Raw genomic sequence first — 21,447 nt, forward strand, 5'->3', positions numbered from 1 at the left:
AGGACCTGGAGCAGGAAGAGGATGAGAGATTCGGGAGTAGCGTGGAGATCCGGACTTAGAGTAGAGTGGTTTAGTACTTGATCTAGTAACTAAACTTTAGCTGAAATAAATAAATGGTGTACAGGATTTGTATCATTAGATGTATATGTGTATTAGAATTGATTACCTTACGTTTCCGCACTTGTATATCTTGTATATTAAAAAATTTTATGTCCCACATTACTTAGTTGTTATATTTGATCCTAATAACAATTAAGTATTGAATTAGGTTCGGGTCCCCACAACTGGGTTGGAAAAAGATGTTCACATTTATAATTCACTCGTTTATCCACATGACATTTGTTATCTTTCGTACGGAGGGCGAGCTAGGGCGAGGTAGTCCAACATATTCTTTTTATTTTTTTATGAACTTACTTCCATATTTTATAATTTTGAAAAATTGTTGCACATTTCTCAATATTTAATTTATATGAATATACTAGGACTAATAGAAAAATATGTTACTGAAAATATAAAGTTAATTATATATTTAAAACAAAACAAAAACAAAAAGAAAGGAAATATACAGATGGAGTATATATAAACGTGTAGAGGTAATTCATTTCTTTTTTTATTTGTAAATTAATTCAATCGAGTACTAAATGGTTCGTTGATTTGACGCAGAGCATGCATGTCTCCTTTAATTGAATCATTGGATGGTGTCAATTGTCAAGTGTGGATAGTCTCTGTATTATTCAGTCTGCATGAATTGCACACTACAAGAAAAATGATTTTCCGCAGCACGTCATCAACGGCGTGCATTAAAAGCACGCTGCGAATATTGCTTTTAACGGCGTGCACTCATATGTGCGCTGTTGATATTATTGCACTTGACAGTATCAACGGCGTGCTTAAAACGCACGCTGTGGATATTACTTATCCGCGGCGTGAATATCCACAGCGTGCTGTTCTGTGTGCCGCCAAAAAATTAAACAAACGACAGCATGCATGAAAATGTGCGCCGTTAATATTTAGCGACGGTTTTTTGAAAACCGATGCAAAACCGTCGCTACATTAGCGACGGTTGTAGTCAAACTGTCGCTAACATTAGCAACGGTTTAATACAACCGTCGCAACATTCAAATTAGCGACGATTAAATCATAACCATCTCTAATAGCGACGGGATACGTATGTCGCTATTAACGACAAATTAACAACCGTCGCCATTAGCGACGGTTTAGTAAAAAACCGTTGCTAAAAGCAAAACCGTCGCTAATGGCGACGGTAAAACAAAAACCGTCGCAGATTGTCTTTAAATACCACCTGTCGAACCACATTCTACCACAACACTCCATAAAACTTAAAATTTTTCTCTCTCAAGCAATTTAAATTTCAATTTAAGGTACGTTTTTTTGTTTCAATTTTTTTTTAAATTTCGATTTAAGGTACGCTTTTTGTTTCAATTTTTTGTAAATTTTTAAGTGTTAGTTAAGATGAATATTGTTATTATAGTGTACGTTTTTTTAAGATTTATTAAATTGTAAACGTAATTTTTTTTATTGTAATAACAAGATTAGCGACGGATTTTATTTTAATTCGGTCGCTAATTAGCGACGGGATTTTTGAAACACCGTCGCAATATAGCGACGGTGTTTTAAATATTCCGTCGCTAATCAGCGACGGAATTAAAATAAAATCTGTCGCTAATAGTAGCGACTGAATATTGAAACCGTCGCTAATTGCTTCAACTATCAACAGTGTGCGTATGCGCGCCGCGAGTAATAGTTTGTATTAACGGCGTGCTTATGCACGCCGCGGATTATCTTGAACTTTCAACAGCTTTCAACTTTGCAGCGTGCAATGTGCGCCGCGAAAAGCGAATTTGCGCGCTGCGAAAAGCCATTTTTGTTGTAGTGGCAACAACACAGAAGTTCGATACTTCGAATTAATATATCAGAGCCAAACATGGAAAATATTCCAATAATTTACTGTATTTTCATGGGTGATGAAATAGAATATTTGTCTCATAAAATAGATCTGTGACACCGTCTCAAGTATTTTTTAGTTTAATTTAATTATAAATTTGCCTAAATGAATTGTCATGCAAGATTTGGTTGGGGTGGGATATATAATTGTTCTTGATAGAGATTTTCCGTTTCTCTTCTCGAAAAACTTTTTCAAAAATTCATTTTTTTTCTAAAAATATATATAAATTCAAATTTTTTAAGAAGTAAAACCAATCTCGTTCACTTATACACGTTTAATCCTTCAACTAACCACTTAAACAACGTTATTTAATAATAACGTTAGTTCGCATCAAGTCATTGGTTGTGATAGACTAATTAATTTATTGTATGTATATGGTTAATTAATTAAAAAAATAACTAGGAGATGCAAGAAAATATAATGGGGACAGGCAGGCTATTTTAAATTTAATATAATTAATTATGATAGTTTGTAATTTTAGACTTTAGGTTTCGCCAAAAAGTTTAGAAAGAAAACCATAATTGGAGGACCCCCGTTTCCTTGTTTATTGGTCAATTACTTTAAATAAGGGAATAGTGGTCCTTCAAAAATACCAATAAAGCGACAAAATTGNTTATTTTTATTTCAACAATTCAAATATCAATTTAGTTCATCCATAAATTATCAAATTTCACTTTAGTTCATCGATAATAATAGAAAAGATTATACACACGCATCGCGTGTGCATAGTAACTAGTATATATAATGTTTTAATATTCTTTATTTAAAAAAAACTGTTTTGATATTCTAATTACGATGATTCTATTATACAATAAATTAATCGTGTAGTGGTTGTGGGGAGAATTAGGACATATATATAATATTACAAAGGAAAAAGTTAAGATAAATCATTTGAAATATTAAATATTAAAATCGATAGAAATAGCACCTAAAAGTATAATGAAAAGGATTTTATTAATATACATAACTTTCAAGTATTTGGGAAAATTAATGACGTATACACGTGATGATTTTTTGGACTTAAAATATGGATGAAATATCTTTTCATTTAGTTATTTAATTAAATATTTTCTTATAAAATAATTTCCAATAGAGAATAAAATTAATTAATATTTTAAATTTTCAAATCCATAGATTCCATGAAGATCATTTGTATAAAAACATGATCTTCTAAAATACATTCAATTTAGGGCAAAATTTTAATAATTTAATATAAACTTATATATAATTAAATCACCAGGTGTATAAATTGTTTTAACGCAAAAAAAAAATATCTATTATGTTTAATAAGAACTTTATTTAAAGGTTATTGATGTTGGCTTTTGCTTTGTCACCTGTCGTTCTCCTATCACATCAAAATCACGTTTAATTTGTTTTATTTCCAAAAGGCCCCTCACTTCATTAGATTCTCCTGTCGATGACAAATATAATGAGTAACTTTATTTTAAAATGGTCTTTTGGATCTTTATTCGTGAAATGGTTCAATTTTATATTTTATATATTGGTTATACAGTTTATTAGAGGTTTATGATGTAATTTGTCTACTCACCTTAATAAGAGAGTTGTTTTATTCTTTCACTAGTATTGATTTTTGTAAACTTACAAGTTTTTCTAGTGAATTAATTTTTGCCCTGAGGTACCGCGCAAGTATTTTATACTTGTGCATAATTTAGATCTCGTATCTCATATTGTTATCATTCCAGTTACGTGTTAATGTGTTAAACTATAATTTCCGCTGCATGTTTTCGTGGGTGTTACAATATCTACGCACAACACCTACGTTATGCTACACACAACACTTACCTTCATCACATTCACACTGTAGAAACGGAACTTTCAATCTTCATCTTTGTTTGGGACCGATATGATAAATTAAATGTGTAGTTGATGTTACAATATGATAATTAGTACATTTTCAAAGCAAAATACTCTACGATATAATATCAGTAGAAATTAAAACATAATTTTGTTTTTAAAGATGATCAACGAATCAGACTGTTCATATTACTTTTGCTCGGGTGTTATTTTTATGATTGATCTAGTGAAATCTTTTTTGTAAGGATTCACGAAGTTTCATGTGGGCCCTTTTCTTTTCTTCCTCGATCACTTAGAGTGGCTCTTGACTATATGAATCATGGGATTCTTTCTTTTGCCAAAATCCCATACACATAGAGATTAAATTGCTCAACTTTTATCCTCCTAATTTAATGGATTCCAATTCCTTATCGTTGTTGTCACTGATGATACTCCACACGTATAAAACACGTAAGAATAATTAGCTTATTATTAATTTAATTGTTATATTTTTACTTGAAATTAGAGGCTATATACTTGGTTTTTTTTTTTCCCAAAAAAAAAAAATCAGGATAAACACATTTAATGTATTTGTACAAGAAGATGTTTGAGATAACATCTCATTTGAAAACAAAAAATAATGACATGTCACACAATTGTTTTCAATCAAGATATCCGCGCAAACATCTTTTACAAAAAATGCACCTGGAGAAATATAGAATCACTTGTAAACATTTGCCATGTTAAAAATTGTGTTACTCGGATTTTTACAAAAAATTATGATATATTTAAAATGGCTTAAACAAATTGTTCGCTTAAAGGTGCTATCTACCACGTTAATAATTATTTTTTGGCCCTTTAACAATCAGCTAATTAAGCACGTTGGTTCGAGGATAAATAGTTCTATTAATTTTAGGAACAAAATGTAATAATTTTTTTTATAGAATTTGGTTTGGTTGAAGATTCGTTGTATAAAATTTACCCGTGAGACGATTTTATAAAATTTTTTGTGATATTTGTTTGTGTTAACTATATATATACAGAGCTAGAAAAATCTACATGAAAAATATAAATTTATTGGAAATTATAATGATGCCCAAATAGTTACGCAGTTAATTAATATATAAAAAAGAAATCGATTACAAATAATTGAGACCAATAATATTTAATAGGCGAAGATGTATGTATAACTAGTAGAAAAACGAAGGGTAGGATCCCACGCGAACTATGAACGCGTCAACCTTACATCCCCTGAACACACGGGAACGGCACAACAAAGATTCGCATTTGTCAGCCCCACGTGTCTAATCAAACAAAGCGATTGAGCTCACGCCCCCATGGGCCTTCCTTTTTCGACAAAATTTTTAAAAATATAGAAAAAGTCAATAAAATAGCCAATAGGAGGAAAGACGTATGGCCATTGGCCATTACTTTTAATAATTTACAAATCGACGACTTAACCTCTTTGTCGGCACGACAAATGTCGGATTCTTAGTTGTGTAGATAATCGTCCGCTCTCGTTCGAGCTTATAGTCGTCGCCACGTCTATTAACTCATCGTAATGGTAACTTATTCGGAAAAATTAGAATTTTTGGTTACTTATATTGTTAAATAATTTCATGATAGATAAAATCCGGATCACAAGAAAGAGTAAGTCTCTTGTGAGACGGTCTCACAAATTTTTATTTGTGAGACGGGTCAATCCTACCAATATTCACAATAAAAAGTAAAACTCTTCGCATTTCCCACAAGAAGACAATGGATTTGAGAGCGGTTAACATAGATAATATCTAATAATAAAAACCCTAATATGAAATATTATTCATTTTATATTACATATTTGCTTCCGACGAATATTTTGCTTAGAGATAAATAATAATGGGTTCTATGAAAAGTTGTATAGCTGCATGAATAATGGGGCACCTAGGAGTATGTTAGTGAAGAGGAATAAACAGTCAATTCAATCTCCAAAAGAGATGGATTGTGACCTTAAAAGAAGTTATCCNTTTTTTTAATTTTTTTAATTTTGAAAGTATGTCCTTTTATTTTAAAATAATAAATTAAGTTTATAATTTAGTTTTTTATTTTTTAATTTTAATTATGATTAAGCGTGTCTGATAATGATTTGACATATATTTAATATTTTTAATGTGGTCTAGTTGTAAAAAAAATAAAGATTGTAATTTTGATATTTTTATGATTTTATAAATATGAGAATTAATGCATCAAACTTAAATTTATCATATTTATGTATTATTTTATCTATTTATTGGTTTGAGATAATTACAATTACACTAAAGATAAAAAACGTTTTTTCACGCTTAAGCCTGTGCTAATCTCGCTTAAACTTGAAAAGCTTGGAGCTCGACATCCGCGCTTCGAGACGCTTCACGCTTTTTAGAACCTTGGTGGCAGTGCATGCATCTTTCAATTGATCGATCGCTTCATTCATTTTCTATCTTTTTACCAATCAAATATCATAAAATATTCAAATGTACGAATTGCAAATTTGAGTTTAATATATGTTTTACTCGATCATGTGTTAAAGAGACAGCCACGAAAGTAGTGATACGTGGCTTATTCGAGTTATATTATATAGAATCTTTGTCTTAAGATAGATATTTTATTCTTTTAACAAAAAGAATTATTATATTATAAAATGTCTTAATTGAGAGTGATGGATGATACACTAATGAATTAGTGGCCCATTTTCCAAGTGAAGCGGCCCGTATCTTAGCAAGATGGATGACAAAAAATAAAAATAAAAATAAAAAAGACCAGCTTCAGAATATTGATTTTTAAAAAATTGCGAAAAAATATACAATGTAACTAATAGAGTAGAAACGTGGTTTCAAAAAACGAGATCTCACATATGTATAATCGTGAGACCAGCACTTGACCCGATTCATAAAAAAAAGTAATATTTTTTATTAGTTGGGTCCAGCCAAAATCCAAAATTAAAATTTAAAATATACAGTAAATTAAATACTTGTAATATAAATAATCTTTATTCAGGTGGGATCTTTTTAAGAGGTTTTGCTACACAGGTAGCTGGCAGAGTACTTGGCCCATCTTTGTAGAGACCAAGGCGAACAAATTATGTTCACTTTAGGTACTACTGCTTTTGTTAAATTCAAGAAAAAGTGGGTCAAATAAAAGGTCTAAAATATGCATATCAAACACAGTATGCTATTTGATTGGGTTTTTTAAAAAATAATTTAATTTTAAAAATTTATTTCAAAAATAATGTAAAAAAAAAAACATTTCCAAAACTACTGCAATCCGCGCTTACGGAACGCGGACGCTGCTCACGTAGAGTAGCGTCGGCGTTTTGTAAGCACGGACGCTGGTCCACGAAAGCGACGGAATATTGTAGCGACGGAATATATATAAAAACCGTCGCTAATTAGCGACGGTTTATACACCGTCGCTAATTTTAGCGACGGTTTTTTAACCGTCGCTTTATTGGAATCAGCGACGGTTTTTAGATCGTCGCTCATTTGCGACGGTTCTAAATGCCAAAATACCTACCTTCTCACACGTCACANCGTTTTATTATGCATCAGTTATACCCTGTTTTGGATACGAGTGAGCTGTTTCAAACAAATCGCTATGTAGCCTGTACTTAGTATATGTAATAAGGCATGACTATATATTAAAGCATGTGCGATCTTATGGTAAATACATGTGTACACTAAATTAACAAGTTTACCAAGCTCGATAATACTTTCTTGGATTGGTAGTGCGAACAATCATGCATCAAATCAGAAGGCATCGAAGAAACAGGATTCCGAAGGGAAAATGGACAAATTTGGGCTGGTTAAGTGTAAAAATATTTTAAACAAGAAGAGAAATTATGCCCAGCTATACTTGGAGGTCGGGCAGTCTGATTTTCTTCTACATACATGTAAAACATGCGGGTTCATGTATTCTACTGGGGACGAAGGTGACGAGAAGGTTCACAAGACATTTCACAAGAATTACACTCATGGGATCCCTTTCAAGGTTTCAAGAAACCGGCTGCACGAAATTGTGTACCTACAATTTACATTAATGTTTTTATCACTCGATTTAAATGATGCGATTTTTTTTTATCATTTCAAGGGTTGGCGTAGCGAAAGGATTATTGATTCACTTGAAAAAGGACGTGTAATTTTGGTGCAAGAGTGTGATCCTGTCACACAACAAAAGAAGGTTGCCGAAGGCTATACTTTTCGCTGTTTGCATGACTTGAATTTGGTGCAGTTTTTTTCTGTGATGTATAGCCAATATTCCACTTTTCAGGTTCAGGATGTTGTGCACATGATGGAGATGGAGCTTGGAGAGGGGTGGATACTTCATAAGCAGTGTAAGGTTGCAAGCTGATATCATACTCTCGATAAATTTCTCCTCATTTTTTGTTTAGATTCTTTATCATTCTTGTATCTTACCGTGTTATTAGCATCAAGTGTCAAATTTCCTGACTTACGCTCCTTATCAGGGATTGGCCGTTTGATTGTTTTGTATATCTGGTCCTTTGTCATCATATAACCCAAACCTGCTGTTAGTTTCTCTACACGATTGGTAGAGAGTATAATTTTTTCCTGTTGATTGAACTGGCAAAATTTGTGGAATTCACTCGTTTGCTAAAAGTTGCAACTGGGGAGATGCTTTATGCATTGTTTTTTATAGCAGGTATACATGTTTGTTTCATCCCAACGGATATCAGGATGTCTGGTAGCTGAACCAATAAAGAAAGCTCACAAGATTATCCCATGCACAGTAGATGAAAAATACAACAACGTGCCTGCAAAAGAAGCAAGAAGTGCAGTTGCACTTGTATTTGGCGGTGTTAATCTTCAGAGAGAAATTATGAAAAAATCTTCTGCTAAACCTTACGAAGAAGGGAGCCCTGATGGAGTGATTTTATGCGAGAAGGATTCTGTGCCTGCTGCTTGTGGGATTAGAGCCATTTGGGTTGCTCCATGTAACAGAAGAAAGCACATAGCCTCTTATCTGCTTGATGCTGCAAGGTATGTCAGGACTGGTATATTTTACAAAATGCTGGCTTTTAATACTTCCCATAAAATTTTATCAGCGGTGGAGGCAAATGATACAATCTGGGTTTTTGAGGTTTTGGAGCTGGTTTGTACTTAGAATCAAATTGAGTCAAAATAGAGCTTGGAAACAAAAGTTCCATCCCAAACCCAATCTATAATGTTACTAGGAGTGAAATTCCACTTCAAAATAGTTCTTTTCTCAAACTGAGCTCAAACGAATTAGATGAAATTTTAGCTTAAGCAAAATACAAAAATTCAAGTGATAATCAATTTGATTCATGCTAGCAAAACGACTCCAACTGTTAAAGCAGAGTAGGTTTGCTCCATTGATATGCATACCATGAGAAATGTGGCAATGACGCTAAAATTCTTTTCTAAATGAATCTATAGACATTTTATAAGTGAAAATGTTGTTTATTTTATTTCTCGAATATTTCTAACAATGCCTCTCCCATCTGTATATCCTGCCTTCAGGAAAAGTTTCTGCACAGACGTATATCTGGAGCAAATGCAATTGGCATTTTCTCAACCCACCTCACTTGGGAAAGCTTTCATATATAGTTATACTAGAACCACTTCTTTCTTGGTGTATAAAACAAGTAACGACGAGTAAGAGACGATTAAACAAGTGTACAAGTACCACATACGGTAGGATCTGCCAACACTTTTGTTTGAACTTATGCTTTCAGAATGTTGCATGGTTTAAGGATTCTTATTACTTTAAATAATTTCGATCTCTAAAGAGGTTAGAACTTAGAAGCATCCTACTGACAGCATTTATCTCACAGCAATATTATGAACACGATCTGTTTGTTTTGTGGTAGTTTGAGAAGATTATACGGTATACCTCTTCTTGTTCAACTGCTTTCTTGCTACTGCTAGTTCCTAGTCCTTGAAGAGAATATACGGGGTGTTTGAAATGGTTCTAATATCATATGCTGAGTGATGATGATGATTTTTATCCGAAGTACTAATAAGAGTGAGGCTAACTATAATTTTAACTCAACCATGAAGCTAATTTTAGTAAACCTTTCGTGTTCGATTTGAATTTTTTTTTAAATGAATATGACTCCTCTATGTAAAAAGATGAACCATCTCGTCCTATTTAATGTATTTTATTTCTGTATTATTTCTCAAATTAAAACTGCTTCAAACTCCAACTCTTGTCACTGACTCACTATTATCTATTGTCATTGCTTTTTTTTTTTCCCCCGAATATGGTTTTGATGTCGATGATTTGTAGTCAATCTGACATAAAGATTTCAAATTTGGAGTGAGGTTTCAATTCAATACTAACAATATTTTTTCCAACTAAAAAAGACATGGTTTACGCAAAAATATTAGAAGGTACTTATTAATCATTCGTAAAAAAGGTGACCGCAATTTTTGTTTACATAGTAATTTTAGAGAGTGAAGCTTTGTTTGTTTTTTTCCCCAAAGAGGAAAATTTTACTACACTAATAAAAAAAACGATTGTCAGAATAGTCTGAAATTGGAAATCTCCTATTACACGAAAATCTAATTCCCATTGTATTAAAAAAAACATTCGAGAAGATAATAGCCCAATAGTCACGCGTTGTGGCGGAGTTGTTGCTTGAAAACCAAGTAATCTCCTCACGCGTTGTGGCGGAGTTGTTGCTTGAAAACCAAGTAATCTCCCGCAGTCAATGGGCGAGTTGGCAGGCGGCAGCTTTCGGATTGGCAGTGCTTTCGATTTACGCTTCTTTAGGAATGATGCTAAATAAAAATAGTTAATAAAAAAAGCAAAAGTCACACGAAATATTTTTGTAGTTCCACTTCCACATTATGTTACAAGAACTTTTGGGATTTATTGTTAAGAGTATTATTTTTTATTGTGAATATCGTTAGGATTGATCTGTCTCACAGATAAAGATTCGTGAGATCGTCTCACAAGAGACCTACTCATAAATAAAAGCTGGGGAATTTAATTAAAATTTTCACATTAAACTACTAGATCTGAATAATAATTTTTCAGTTGTTATCATTATTAAATATTACTCCTATTCATTTTGATAGTGCAAGTTTAACTCTGAAAATTCTGGCAAATTTAAAATTATCATATTGTTTTTATTCTATAATAATATACCAAAATTTATATGAACATTGAATTAATAAAATATAAAATTCCAATACGTTGGATATTAGAAATGAGTAGCAAGCAGTTAGATCAACAGCAGAAAACTATATAAAGCCCAGCCTCTCGATCCCACTCCCCCCCAGACGTTTTCCTTTTCGTTTCGCAGAATGATCCATAAATCTGTTCGGAAACCTGAAAAAATGGCGACACACGACGCAGAAATTGAAACCCTAAGCGAACGAGCGGCTCAGATGAGAGAATCCATGGAGAAAACGCAGGCTATCACCGATAACATGGTGACCATTCTCGGCTCCTTCGACCACCGCCTCTCTGCCCTAGAGACCGCCATGCGCCCCACTCAGGCACTTTTACTGATTTTCTCTTTTCCCAATTTTTTAAGTTGATGGACGATGGCACTGAGATAATAATCGCAATAATTGGTTTTTTTTTGCACATGAATGCATGAACATTTGCCGGTGGATATGTGTGATATAATTCATGTTGTTTGCTTCTCGTTTAGCTGAGAACGCATTCAATAAGGAGGGCGCACGAGAACATCGACAAAACGCTCAAGGCCGCTGAGATTATTCTTAGTCAGTTTGATCTCTCACGCAAGGTCCTTTTTCTCTCTCTTTCTTTTTTATTTTTTATTTTTTAATCTTTTTGCTCCATCCTTTTTCATAATTTCATTTTGATTTTTGCCTTTGGTTCACTTCACTGCTTAATCTGTTGGTAATTTCTTTCTTATACTATTTCAGTTTGATTTTTTAAGGGATGCAATGAATTGTCATTGTTGTTATTATTCAAATCGTATCAAGGAGTATTGAATTGCAGTTATAAATTTCATGTTCAGATCAAATTTCTTTGCTTTTTTCTAAATGATAGTGATTTTATTGCTTAGGTGGCGAGTAATTATAAAAAATTTTACGATGTATTTTGATAGGCAATGGCCGTTTAAATATCTTGGAAAATATGGGAAGTATCCAAGTCTCGAAGTAATGGCATAGGTTTTTGAATTCAGTGTTAGCTGCCAGCTGGAGCGAACATATATTACAGAAGAAATCATCAACTTATTACGCAGAAATTCTGAATTGAAACCTAGATCCTCATTGTCCTAAAAGAAGAGACACTGCCAATAAAAAAATGTTGAAAAGCATTAATCATATAAATGGAAATTTCTATAGTCATATTAATTGGAATTAGCAGGGTTGATAGGGTAAAGTATGATCATGGTTGCACAGAAGAAATCAAAATTTGAGCACGGTTCTTCTGGCCCAACTGTATCTTGTGACTTTCTACAGAAGCATGCCCTCGAACAACATTGTTTAGTGCTAACATTGGCCTCATACAAATGTTAGAGCAGTATGCATACATTATAGGTTCTTTTTACATTAAATTAGTATATAGGATATAAGCTGCTATATATGATATACACTTTGTGTTTCAAGTTTTTATGGACTTTGAGAACCAAAGTTCTTACTTTTTAGGTGCTGCGCATACATAATAGCCCTAAATATGTGTTGTGGCTTTCCACGTCCTTATCTCCACGAGTATTGACTTTCAGGCCGAGGCTAAAATATTAAGGGGTCCACATGAGGATTTAGAAAGTTACCTAGAAGCAGTTGATCAACTGAGGAGTATTACCCGTTTCTTCAGTAGCAACAAAAACCTTAAAAGTAGCATTGGGGTGATCAACCAAGCCAACACCTTACTTGGAAAGGCAATCTTCAAACTGGAAGAAGAGTTTCGACAGCTTCTCACATCATACAGGTTCTCAAACCCTTGAGCAATTATCTAATATCTTTCCATTTTTTAAAAATTTTACGAACCATTTTTATTGGCCAGTAGATGTCTCCTAGTTATAAATCTAACTTTTATTTCCCTTGTACAAAAAAAAAAAAAGAGCCATTTGCCGCACATGCTCCGTTACTACGTAATGTCCAAATTCTCGTTGAGCTCTATTTAGTATCAATATATATGACTTCCTCATATATCCAAACGGTAGTGCTAATTGATCATGCATGAAACAGTTGTTGACTTTGTTTGAGAGTACTCATACGAACAGACTTATTTTGGTCAGTGATTCAGTTCATGCAGTGATTATTTTAGGGCCTCTCATAAACATTTCCCACGGAAATCAAGTCCTGTTATTTGTATATTCAGTTTAGTGCCATTAGCGAAAGACTGTATCATAAAACTTAATATGAGTGCAAAAACAGTTCTGAAAGGATCGTTGATGTAATAATTTCTGATCAGGACTATTTCCTGGAAACAAAATTTCCTTCTAGTCTCGAATAGATCTTTTCTGGAAACAAGATAAGCATGTTATGTGATTTTCTCCACTCAAAAGGAAACTTCACTTATCAATCGCGAGCTTGCACATATTATGGATTCTTTTTATACGCTAATTTATGTAAATTGTGGGATGCAATGTGTAAAAGAGGTAAGTGAGATGCATGTGTCATTTGCATTGCCTTATGAACCAAGTTAAGCGTGCAATGCCAATTAACTGTTTGAAACTGTTGCTTGTAGCTGTAGAATCAAAGAAAAATCTGCATACAATGCCAACTATGGAAAAGCATTGTATGTCCTCCATGAAAAACCTTAAACCATGGATATTTTGCATCTCATGGGATATGAAATTATTCTGATTCAAGTCTCTTGTTTTCAAAGCCCCTCCGTGATTCAACTTTATATTTTTATGGCTGTTATTAACATGGTTATTAACTTCACGCCTCAGTATGAACTAAAACTATTAGTGATTTTTTTGGTGATATATGGTCTTATGCACTTTCAGCAAACCTGTTGAATCTGACCGCCTTACAGATTGCCTGCCCAACTCCACAAAGCCATCTTCAGCAGCACATGGGCATGATGATTCCGCTGGACCGAAATCATCTCCAGAGCATCAAATTAAAAGTTTGGAAACTGTTGTTCGTCCCCCTCCAGCTCTAATTCCGCCCAGAATTATTCCCTTGCTACATGATATTGCCCAGCAAATGATTCAAGCCGGCCATCAACAGCAACTACTCAATATATACAGGTAATATTCTAGATTTTTCATCTGATTTGATTTGTTTCTAAGAACTTTATAAGGCCATCTCTGGTTGGAAAACACACAGTGTTTCTTCCCAAAATGATGAGGAAAGTACAGAAACTTTGTGAAATCCCAAAAGCCTATGACATGGACTCATTAACAATCACACTCTGTTGTTTTCCAAAATTATCACTGGGAAGAAAGTATATGTCTTCAGATATCAGAAAATAATTTATTAACTTTATTTCATTTATGCATAATTACCGAATATAGCTATGATAACAAACATTCTTCGTGGACTACTAATAATCCTGTAAAAATAATTAAATATAGACTGCCTCACTTAACATCCACCTCCACCTGGACCCAACAAAGACATGTAAGATTTATGTATTTGAAAAACATATCATTCCTGTGGGAAAAGTCGAATTAATTCAAAATAATTAGGCTTGAGTTTCTACTTGCTTCTTATAGAACCTTCGGAATCTTGAAATGTAATTAATGTGAGTGTCAGAATCGAACAAGAAGAGGTATTGTGAAGTAACCTTTTCCATCTCATTTAAAAATAACTCTCATTGAATCATCCAGTGAAGTGAATGTGTATGCTAGTGTAAATGTTGTGTTTATGAGCAATATGTCTTTGATGTAGTATGCGTATATTTGATATATCTCTTTCCCAATCCCTCTGTGTGCGCGCGCAAGCTCAGCTGTACCTTGATCTAATTGTTGTCATGATCATTCTGTTTAGGGAAGCTCGAGCTTCAGCTATAGAACTGACCCTCAGAAAACTGGGCGTGGAAAGATTGAGTAAAGAGGATGTACAGAAGATGCAGTGGGAAGTTCTGGAGGCAAAGATTGGAAGCTGGATTACTTTTATGCGAGTTGTTGTAAGAATTTATACACAAACGTTTTGCCTTTTATATGCTAATTTCACATTAATTCACAAACGAGTTGTTTCTTTTGGTAAAACAGGTCAAAGTTTTGTTTGCTGGTGAAAAGAAAATATGTGATGAGATATTTGAGGGTCACGCTACTCTTAGAGATCAGTGCTTTTCGGAAGTTACAGCTAACAGTGTAACAGTGCTCCTTAGTTTTGGAGAAGCTATAGCGAAGAGCAAACGATCGCCTGAAAAATTGTTTGTCCTCCTAGACATGTATGAGATAATGCGAGAACTTCAGTCAGAGGTATGACTTAGGAGGGTGTCAGCTGTTTTTGGCTTGATGCTGTCTTGCTTTTCTTAATTAAAAAGAATCTCAATTATGTGTTGAACTACTTCTTGTTATTCTGATGAATTTTATTTCCATTATTTATTTATTTCCCTTTGGAAAGCGGCCTTACTGCATGTGAGGACACTCAGCATGTGGTGATGGGAGAGGGTTTACCCCTAGGAAAAAAAATCAATTTTTTACATGTTATTTTCCTAAACATATGCAAGTTTTGTCCGCATAAATCTATGAATCAACTCCCTGACTCAGCATATGACGATGGGGGAGGGTTTACTTCAAGGAATAAATATTTCAAATTTTATATGTTATTTTCCTAAAAATCATTATAAAGTTTTGCCCCGTGTAAATTGTGGAATTCACTGCTTGCAGGTTCAGTACTCTCTTTTCTATATTACTGCTCTAATCTGCTAGCATGTAAAACTTTGAACTGAAATGATCTTTGAGACTACGAATGATGGGGTAATGGATTAGATTAAGCCATCACGTTTCTTTATTTATTTATCTTACAGTTCCCCGTTTGCTATGTATTTGGAGCACCTCTTTCACGTTACATGTGAATCACATTAAGTTGAATTCTTTTCAACTTCTTTGCAACTGATCCTTCTGACCCGAGTTCAATTGCATTTTCTCAATCTTACTCTAATTGATTCTGAACACTCTTGCTTTGGGGATTTTTTTTATCATGTCTTACTTGGTGATTTTCTATTCAAAACTATTGTTGAGCACTGATGTTTTGTCTTTTGTCTCGTCTGTCAGGACAATGCTGTCTGCTAAAAGCAGGCTCTGCCAGAAATTTCAATATTTATTTTCACAATATGGAAGGAGATTAGATCTATATATATTCTTTGTTTTCTATTGTGACGTGGATTGGGGTTTTTGTTGTTGACAGATGGATACCATATTCAAGAGTAAATATTGTGGTGAAATGCGAGAAGCTGCTGCAGTATTGACAAAACGTCTGGCTCAGACGGCACGGGAAACCTTCAGCGATTTTGAGGAAGCAGTTGAAAAAGATGCCACAAAAACTGCTGTTCTAGATGGAACAGTCCATCCTCTGACCAGCTATGTAATTAACTATGTGAAGTTTCTGTTTGAGTAAGTTTTTATAGACGATTTTTTTTTTTATGTCAGTACACAATATGATGTCTTTACTTTAGCCAACAACGTGCATTCAACGGACTATTATTAAAAATTCACACACTTGCACATAGCTCAAATCCAGTACCCAAGTCTTAAAAGCCCAAACCGCTCCATCACTTTGTATTTCTTGTTCTCAGCTATCAATCAACTCTAAAGCAACTCTTCGGAGAGTTTGGTGATGGTGATGTGGAAGAGCAATTGGCTTCTATAACAACACGTATAATGCAAGCTCTTCAAAGTAACCTCGATGGCAAATCCAAACTTTATAAAGATTCATCTCTAACTCAGTTATTTCTGATGAACAATATTCACTATATTGTAAGATCTGTTCGCAGGTATGGGTTAGCTCCCACAAGATCCAAATATTCAGACTTTCATAGAAAATTATCCATCCTTCATGAAACTTTGTCTCAGGTCAGAAGCGAAAGATCTGTTAGGTGATGACTGGGTGCAAATAAATAGAAGAATTGTCCAGCAGCATGCAAATCAGTACAAGAGGATCTCTTGGTCTAAGGTTTTGTATTCCTTGCGAAAGTTTTTACGGAAGCTGTTAGTACATACTTACAGACTCCAATACAATAATGTTGATGCACTCAAATGCTAGTTGTCCATGAGTGTAACTCTGCCCTTGTTTAATTCATGAATTTCTTTGAATACTCTCAGCACCATCTTGATTATTTTGACTAGCTAGGCAATATATTCTGTAAAATCACTTATATTTGACTTGTAGCATTTTCTAATACATAGAAATCGATACCTGCAGATTCTACAGTGCCTCTCCATTCAGGGAATGCAGACTGGTGGGAGTGGTTCCTTTGGAGAAGGTGGTAGCACGAGCGGTGTTTCCCGTGCAATGGTGAAAGACAGATTCAAAAACTTCAACATGCTCTTTGAGGAGCTTCATCAAAGACAGTCTCAATGGACAGTACCAGACAGTGAATTACGTGAGTCTTTGCGGCTCGCAGTTGCTGAGGTCCTACTTCCTGCATATAGATCCTTCATTAAACGTTTTGGGTACGATATTTTCATCATCATCATCCACCACAAATCTTATTTTTGCAACTTATTTAGAAAAAAGGATTTGGAATTGTCTTTTTAATTATGCGTATAGAATAACAATCTTTTGGAAATTTTCTTTTCTCAGACCTTTAATCGAGGGTGGAAAGAATCCACAGAAGTACATCAGATACAGTCCAGAAGATCTCGAAAGAATGCTGGCTGAGTTTTTTGAAGGGAAGACCTGGAACGAACCGAGGCGATAGATACTACTCATCCTCCTAGCTTTAGATGTTATTCAGTGTCAAACTGATGGATCATATAGATAATAAGTACCTAGCTAGTTCAATCTTGTAACACTTACTGCTCCAATTTCTCTCATATAAATAAAATATCATACGTATAATCTCTTTTGTTTTCTTAAATAGACCTTTAAATGTTAATTGTATTTCAATATTCAACCCAATAATCTTCCTATCCTCCTTTATAATTTTAGGACAACAGATTAAAATCTGTAGTCTAAATCTTCCTCTTTGAAGTTTTCATATCTTATTTCACGTCAAAGAATGAAAGATATTTTTACGATAAAATCCAAATTATTTAACACACGTGTTACTTATAAGCTATTGGATAACTTTGTTTTCTTCAATGGTCGTATGAATATATCTGCAAGGGTGGTTCAAATTAATGGTTCCATCTCAAGTTTGACTCACCCTAAAAACCAGTCCAAGCCATTTATAAACAGCTGACTCTCAATCCTCCCACACCAATTATTCCGTTGACCATATCGTTTCATTACCACCTTTTATCTTCCCAGCACAAACACTTGATCAAACAACATATTTTATACCATCACCAGATATATTATATCATTCCAAATCTTGAAATCCATTAATCCTTTTGATCCCATCTCACACCAAGCTTCTTCTGCCTGTCCCCTTTCCGTCCCTACTTCGGTCGGAAAATTACAGGGAGAAGAATCTCAAAAATGGCTACCTCAACAACTTCAACATCGTTAGACCCGAAACAGAAAAAGGCACTTGGATACCCTTCCATGAACAGACACCATCTCTCACATTCACCTTACCCACAATTGCATCCCGTTCCATTCCAGCCTCAGACCTCCCCTTCATCATCATCTTTTCACAATCAAGGGAGATGTCCCAATTACGCAGCACAAAGTTGCCTATGATGCCTGAGGACAATAAAAGTGTTTCATTTAGCCGTGTTATGCTAATCTTGATGTTTGTACTCGTTGCTGGAATGTGCATGATGAGCCTAGTCATGTGGTACCTTTTCGGTACCTACATTCCCCAGTTCGAGGTCTCGTCTCTCAATGTTTCAAACTTCAGTGCCACAAATACTGCCTTAACAGGGAAATGGGATGCCAGTGTCGTGGTTTCTAATGCTAACGAAAAACTTGAAATCCATTTCGATCACATCAGATCATCGATTTTCTATAGGCAGGCTATGGTGGGGATTTCTATATTGCAGCCTTTTCTGGTGCAGAATAAGCAAAATATGGGACTTAACGTGAGTGTACCTGCAGAACCGGTTGTGAGCGAAGACGACTTTCAAAGACTAATGCTGCCAAGTCTTGCTCAGGATCAGAAAAAAGGGTTGGTAGTTTTTAGCTTGAGGATGGCTTTTAATGCAGATTTTACATCTTCTGATATAGTATACAGAAAGGAGGCTCTGAGGGTATACTGTGATAATTTGCAAGTTAACTTTTCGTCGTCCGGTGAAGGGGCATTGAATCCGGGATCAGGGAGTGAGTGTTTGATGCGTATACGTAACGACGGAGTAAGCACATGAACTCCTATGACGTAAAAATTTTTTATCTGATTTTGTCTTCCATGCATGATTTGTACATGTTACTTCTTTTTCGGGCAAACCAAAAATAAAATAGTTGACGTGTTTGTTTCTTTGATATTTTGGTATGTTTTTCGGAAACAGGCTTGTAGCCTGCTTCTAATTGATGTTTGTTTCTATTATGCAGTATTAGTCATGGTTTCGGACACGTATCTTGCTCGGACCTCCCTGAAGCAGTGGATTTGTTAAAAGCAATTTGATTTTGCTGTTGATGCTGATGAAACATATTCTGAGTTTTTCTCATGGGATTTGTCTTAGAATAATTAGAGCAGTACTGAAGCCAAGGATTTGTTTCTTCTAGTACTCTTGTAACTTGCGTGCTACTAATTGCAAAACATGCCTTTAAGTCGTAAGCCAATATTCAATTTGTGTAGACATCAAGAAATAATTGTGTTATTTACTCTTTCGCAAATTTGAAATTGCTTTCAATTCATGATCCGCATTTTATATTGAACTTATATAAAAGTGCATCCATTTTTTCCGATGCCTGAGCAACTATCCTAGTCCCACACTTGGTTTTACACAGGAATGAAATTAGGATTCAAAAGTACACGGAACTGGTTCCGTCCCATGTTAGACAGTAACAGGGATGAGCATTTTGTTAAAACTAAACTGAACTTTTTAACCAAACTTACGAAAGCAGAAAAAATCAAACCGAAAAACAATCGGTAACCGAATTAGCCGAACTTTTAGAATTGTTTAAAAATCAAGTTTTAATATTTTAGTTGATTAAATAAATTTAAATTTTTTATTAAAAGATATATTTTTAAGTCTATTTTAATTATCCAATAAAATTTTATTAGAAATTTGAATTATTTTATCCTATAAACTTTATTAGAAAATACAATGATATTAATTTTTTATAAACATTTGGTTTCTTCGGTTAACCGAATTTTTACATTATAAGTCAATACTTTCGCAACTCAAATAAACTATTTTCCCTGGTTTTGTGTCAATTTCATATCATTTTTCCCTCATATTTGAAATTCATAGTTTATAAAAAACCTAAGGATGATTTTGCAGCAATGTTTGCCGCAGGTACACNTATATAGTATGATTAAAATATTATATATCTTCTTAAAAAAATTGGTAGGGAAAAAGATAAGAACATGGCCAAGTAAAATGTGAGCAATTATAACAATAATTCAATAAAAAGTAGTTAGAAATAAGACATTAATTATTTCCAATTATAGCATAATTATTGTATCTTGCAAAATGGATCCTTTATTAAATAATTATTATAAGGAAAACATAATGTCGATTGCATTCGACACATTAATTGTTTTTAAATCAAAGTGATTATAAAGATTATTTTGTTAGCAATATTAATTTGTTGCTGCTAACTTTCTACTTATTACACGAGAAGTTATTCAAATAATCATTTAAAATTGGATATTCTCTACATCTAAAAACATTCGATATACATATTTGTAAAGAAACATATATATTGCAAATAATTAAACGTAATGAGTATACGACACAAAAATAAAATTAGCTATTTATAATTTGCTTGATAAAAACTAGGGAAAATAGTTTATTTGGTACAATAACTTGTTCATTAAACTTCACAATATTTTCAAATTTTGATTTTGACAACTGTTAATTTTCGTTTATTTTGATCAAATTACCGATATATATACATACATACATATATATATATTTCTATACTATATTATTAAGTTTGAGACACTTAGAGTAACTAACTTTTAGTATCATGGTCTGTTTTAATAATTATATATATTAACAAAGTATTAAGATTTTAATGCAAGTCATATGTAGTTCAGCAGATAAAGTCTTTGTTTTTTATGCATTAAGTTGTATGTTCAATTTCTATTTGGGTTTTTTTTATTTCTTTTTTGTTTCTATTTATTTTTTAATTCATATATCAAAATTGTATTATANATATTCTTAATTAAAATTCTTCATGCGTCCACTATCAGTCCAAAAACTGGTGTCCGATTCTTCTTTCTCTTTTTCTCCTTTTGATTTATCTGGGGAGGGTAGAGTAAGGGGTGAATGATATGGTCGTCACTCAGTAAGCGGGGGCCGTTCGAGCACAACATAAAAATATTTACACAATTTTAGAAAACAACACATAAGCATATCATGCTTTTCATAACATATCATCATATTCATATCATAACAGCACTGCGATTTTTCCACCTTCTATGGTTTACTGATATCAGTCCCTAAGTTTTAATCCTCTAAGGGGGCGAGGCCATAATACGGTTCTATCCCACCGTGAAGGGCCATATGTTGGGATTCCCACCCATTTTCA

At 33.7% G+C, this 21,447-nt stretch overlaps 3 protein-coding genes across 3 annotated transcripts; all 3 read left to right on the forward strand.

Moving 5' to 3' along the window:
- The first annotated feature begins 7,401 nt into the window (after positions 1–7,401).
- LOC140960147 (protein CHROMOSOME TRANSMISSION FIDELITY 7-like) lies at positions 7,402–9,781 on the forward strand. Its single transcript, XM_073418296.1, has 5 exons — positions 7,402–7,765; positions 7,865–7,954; positions 8,045–8,113; positions 8,435–8,772; positions 9,274–9,781. Exons 1-5 carry the CDS (start codon positions 7,562–7,564, stop codon positions 9,410–9,412), a joined length of 840 nt encoding a protein of 279 aa, XP_073274397.1. The 5' UTR covers positions 7,402–7,561; the 3' UTR covers positions 9,413–9,781.
- A 1,188-nt stretch (positions 9,782–10,969) lies between these two features.
- On the forward strand, positions 10,970–17,685 carry LOC140960014 (exocyst complex component EXO70A1-like). Its single transcript, XM_073418114.1, has 11 exons — positions 10,970–11,259; positions 11,418–11,513; positions 12,462–12,667; positions 13,695–13,940; positions 14,683–14,821; positions 14,907–15,119; positions 16,051–16,256; positions 16,439–16,636; positions 16,716–16,815; positions 17,065–17,315; positions 17,446–17,685. Exons 1-11 carry the CDS (start codon positions 11,065–11,067, stop codon positions 17,561–17,563), a joined length of 1,968 nt encoding a protein of 655 aa, XP_073274215.1. The 5' UTR covers positions 10,970–11,064; the 3' UTR covers positions 17,564–17,685.
- A 795-nt stretch (positions 17,686–18,480) lies between these two features.
- LOC140958199 (uncharacterized) lies at positions 18,481–19,537 on the forward strand. The gene is made up of 2 exons (XM_073415567.1): positions 18,481–19,100; positions 19,297–19,537. Exons 1-2 carry the CDS (start codon positions 18,486–18,488, stop codon positions 19,300–19,302), a joined length of 621 nt encoding a protein of 206 aa, XP_073271668.1. The 5' UTR covers positions 18,481–18,485; the 3' UTR covers positions 19,303–19,537.
- The last annotated feature ends 1,910 nt before the right edge of the window (positions 19,538–21,447 follow it).

This window comes from Primulina huaijiensis, chromosome 15 (assembly GCF_012295235.1).
Source record: "Primulina huaijiensis isolate GDHJ02 chromosome 15, ASM1229523v2, whole genome shotgun sequence".
NCBI classification, from domain to species: domain Eukaryota; kingdom Viridiplantae; phylum Streptophyta; class Magnoliopsida; order Lamiales; family Gesneriaceae; genus Primulina; species Primulina huaijiensis.

Bases quoted from the DNA above. Each gene is read 5' to 3' on its own strand.
- LOC140960147 (XM_073418296.1), top strand. From the start codon at position 7,562: ATGGACAAATTTGGGCTGGTTAAGTGTAAAAATATTTTAAACAAGAAG. The intron at 7,766-7,864 runs GTTTCAAGAAAC...TATCATTTCAAG, and splicing joins CTCATGGGATCCCTTTCAAG to GGTTGGCGTAGCGAAAGGAT. The intron at 7,955-8,044 runs GTTGCCGAAGGC...TCCACTTTTCAG, and splicing joins CTGTCACACAACAAAAGAAG to GTTCAGGATGTTGTGCACAT.
- LOC140960014 (XM_073418114.1), top strand. From the start codon at position 11,065: ATGATCCATAAATCTGTTCGGAAACCTGAAAAAATGGCGACACACGAC. The intron at 14,822-14,906 runs GTAAGAATTTAT...TTGGTAAAACAG, and splicing joins TTACTTTTATGCGAGTTGTT to GTCAAAGTTTTGTTTGCTGG. The intron at 16,816-17,064 runs GTTTTGTATTCC...CGATACCTGCAG, and splicing joins AGAGGATCTCTTGGTCTAAG to ATTCTACAGTGCCTCTCCAT.
- LOC140958199 (XM_073415567.1), top strand. From the start codon at position 18,486: ATGATGCCTGAGGACAATAAAAGTGTTTCATTTAGCCGTGTTATGCTA.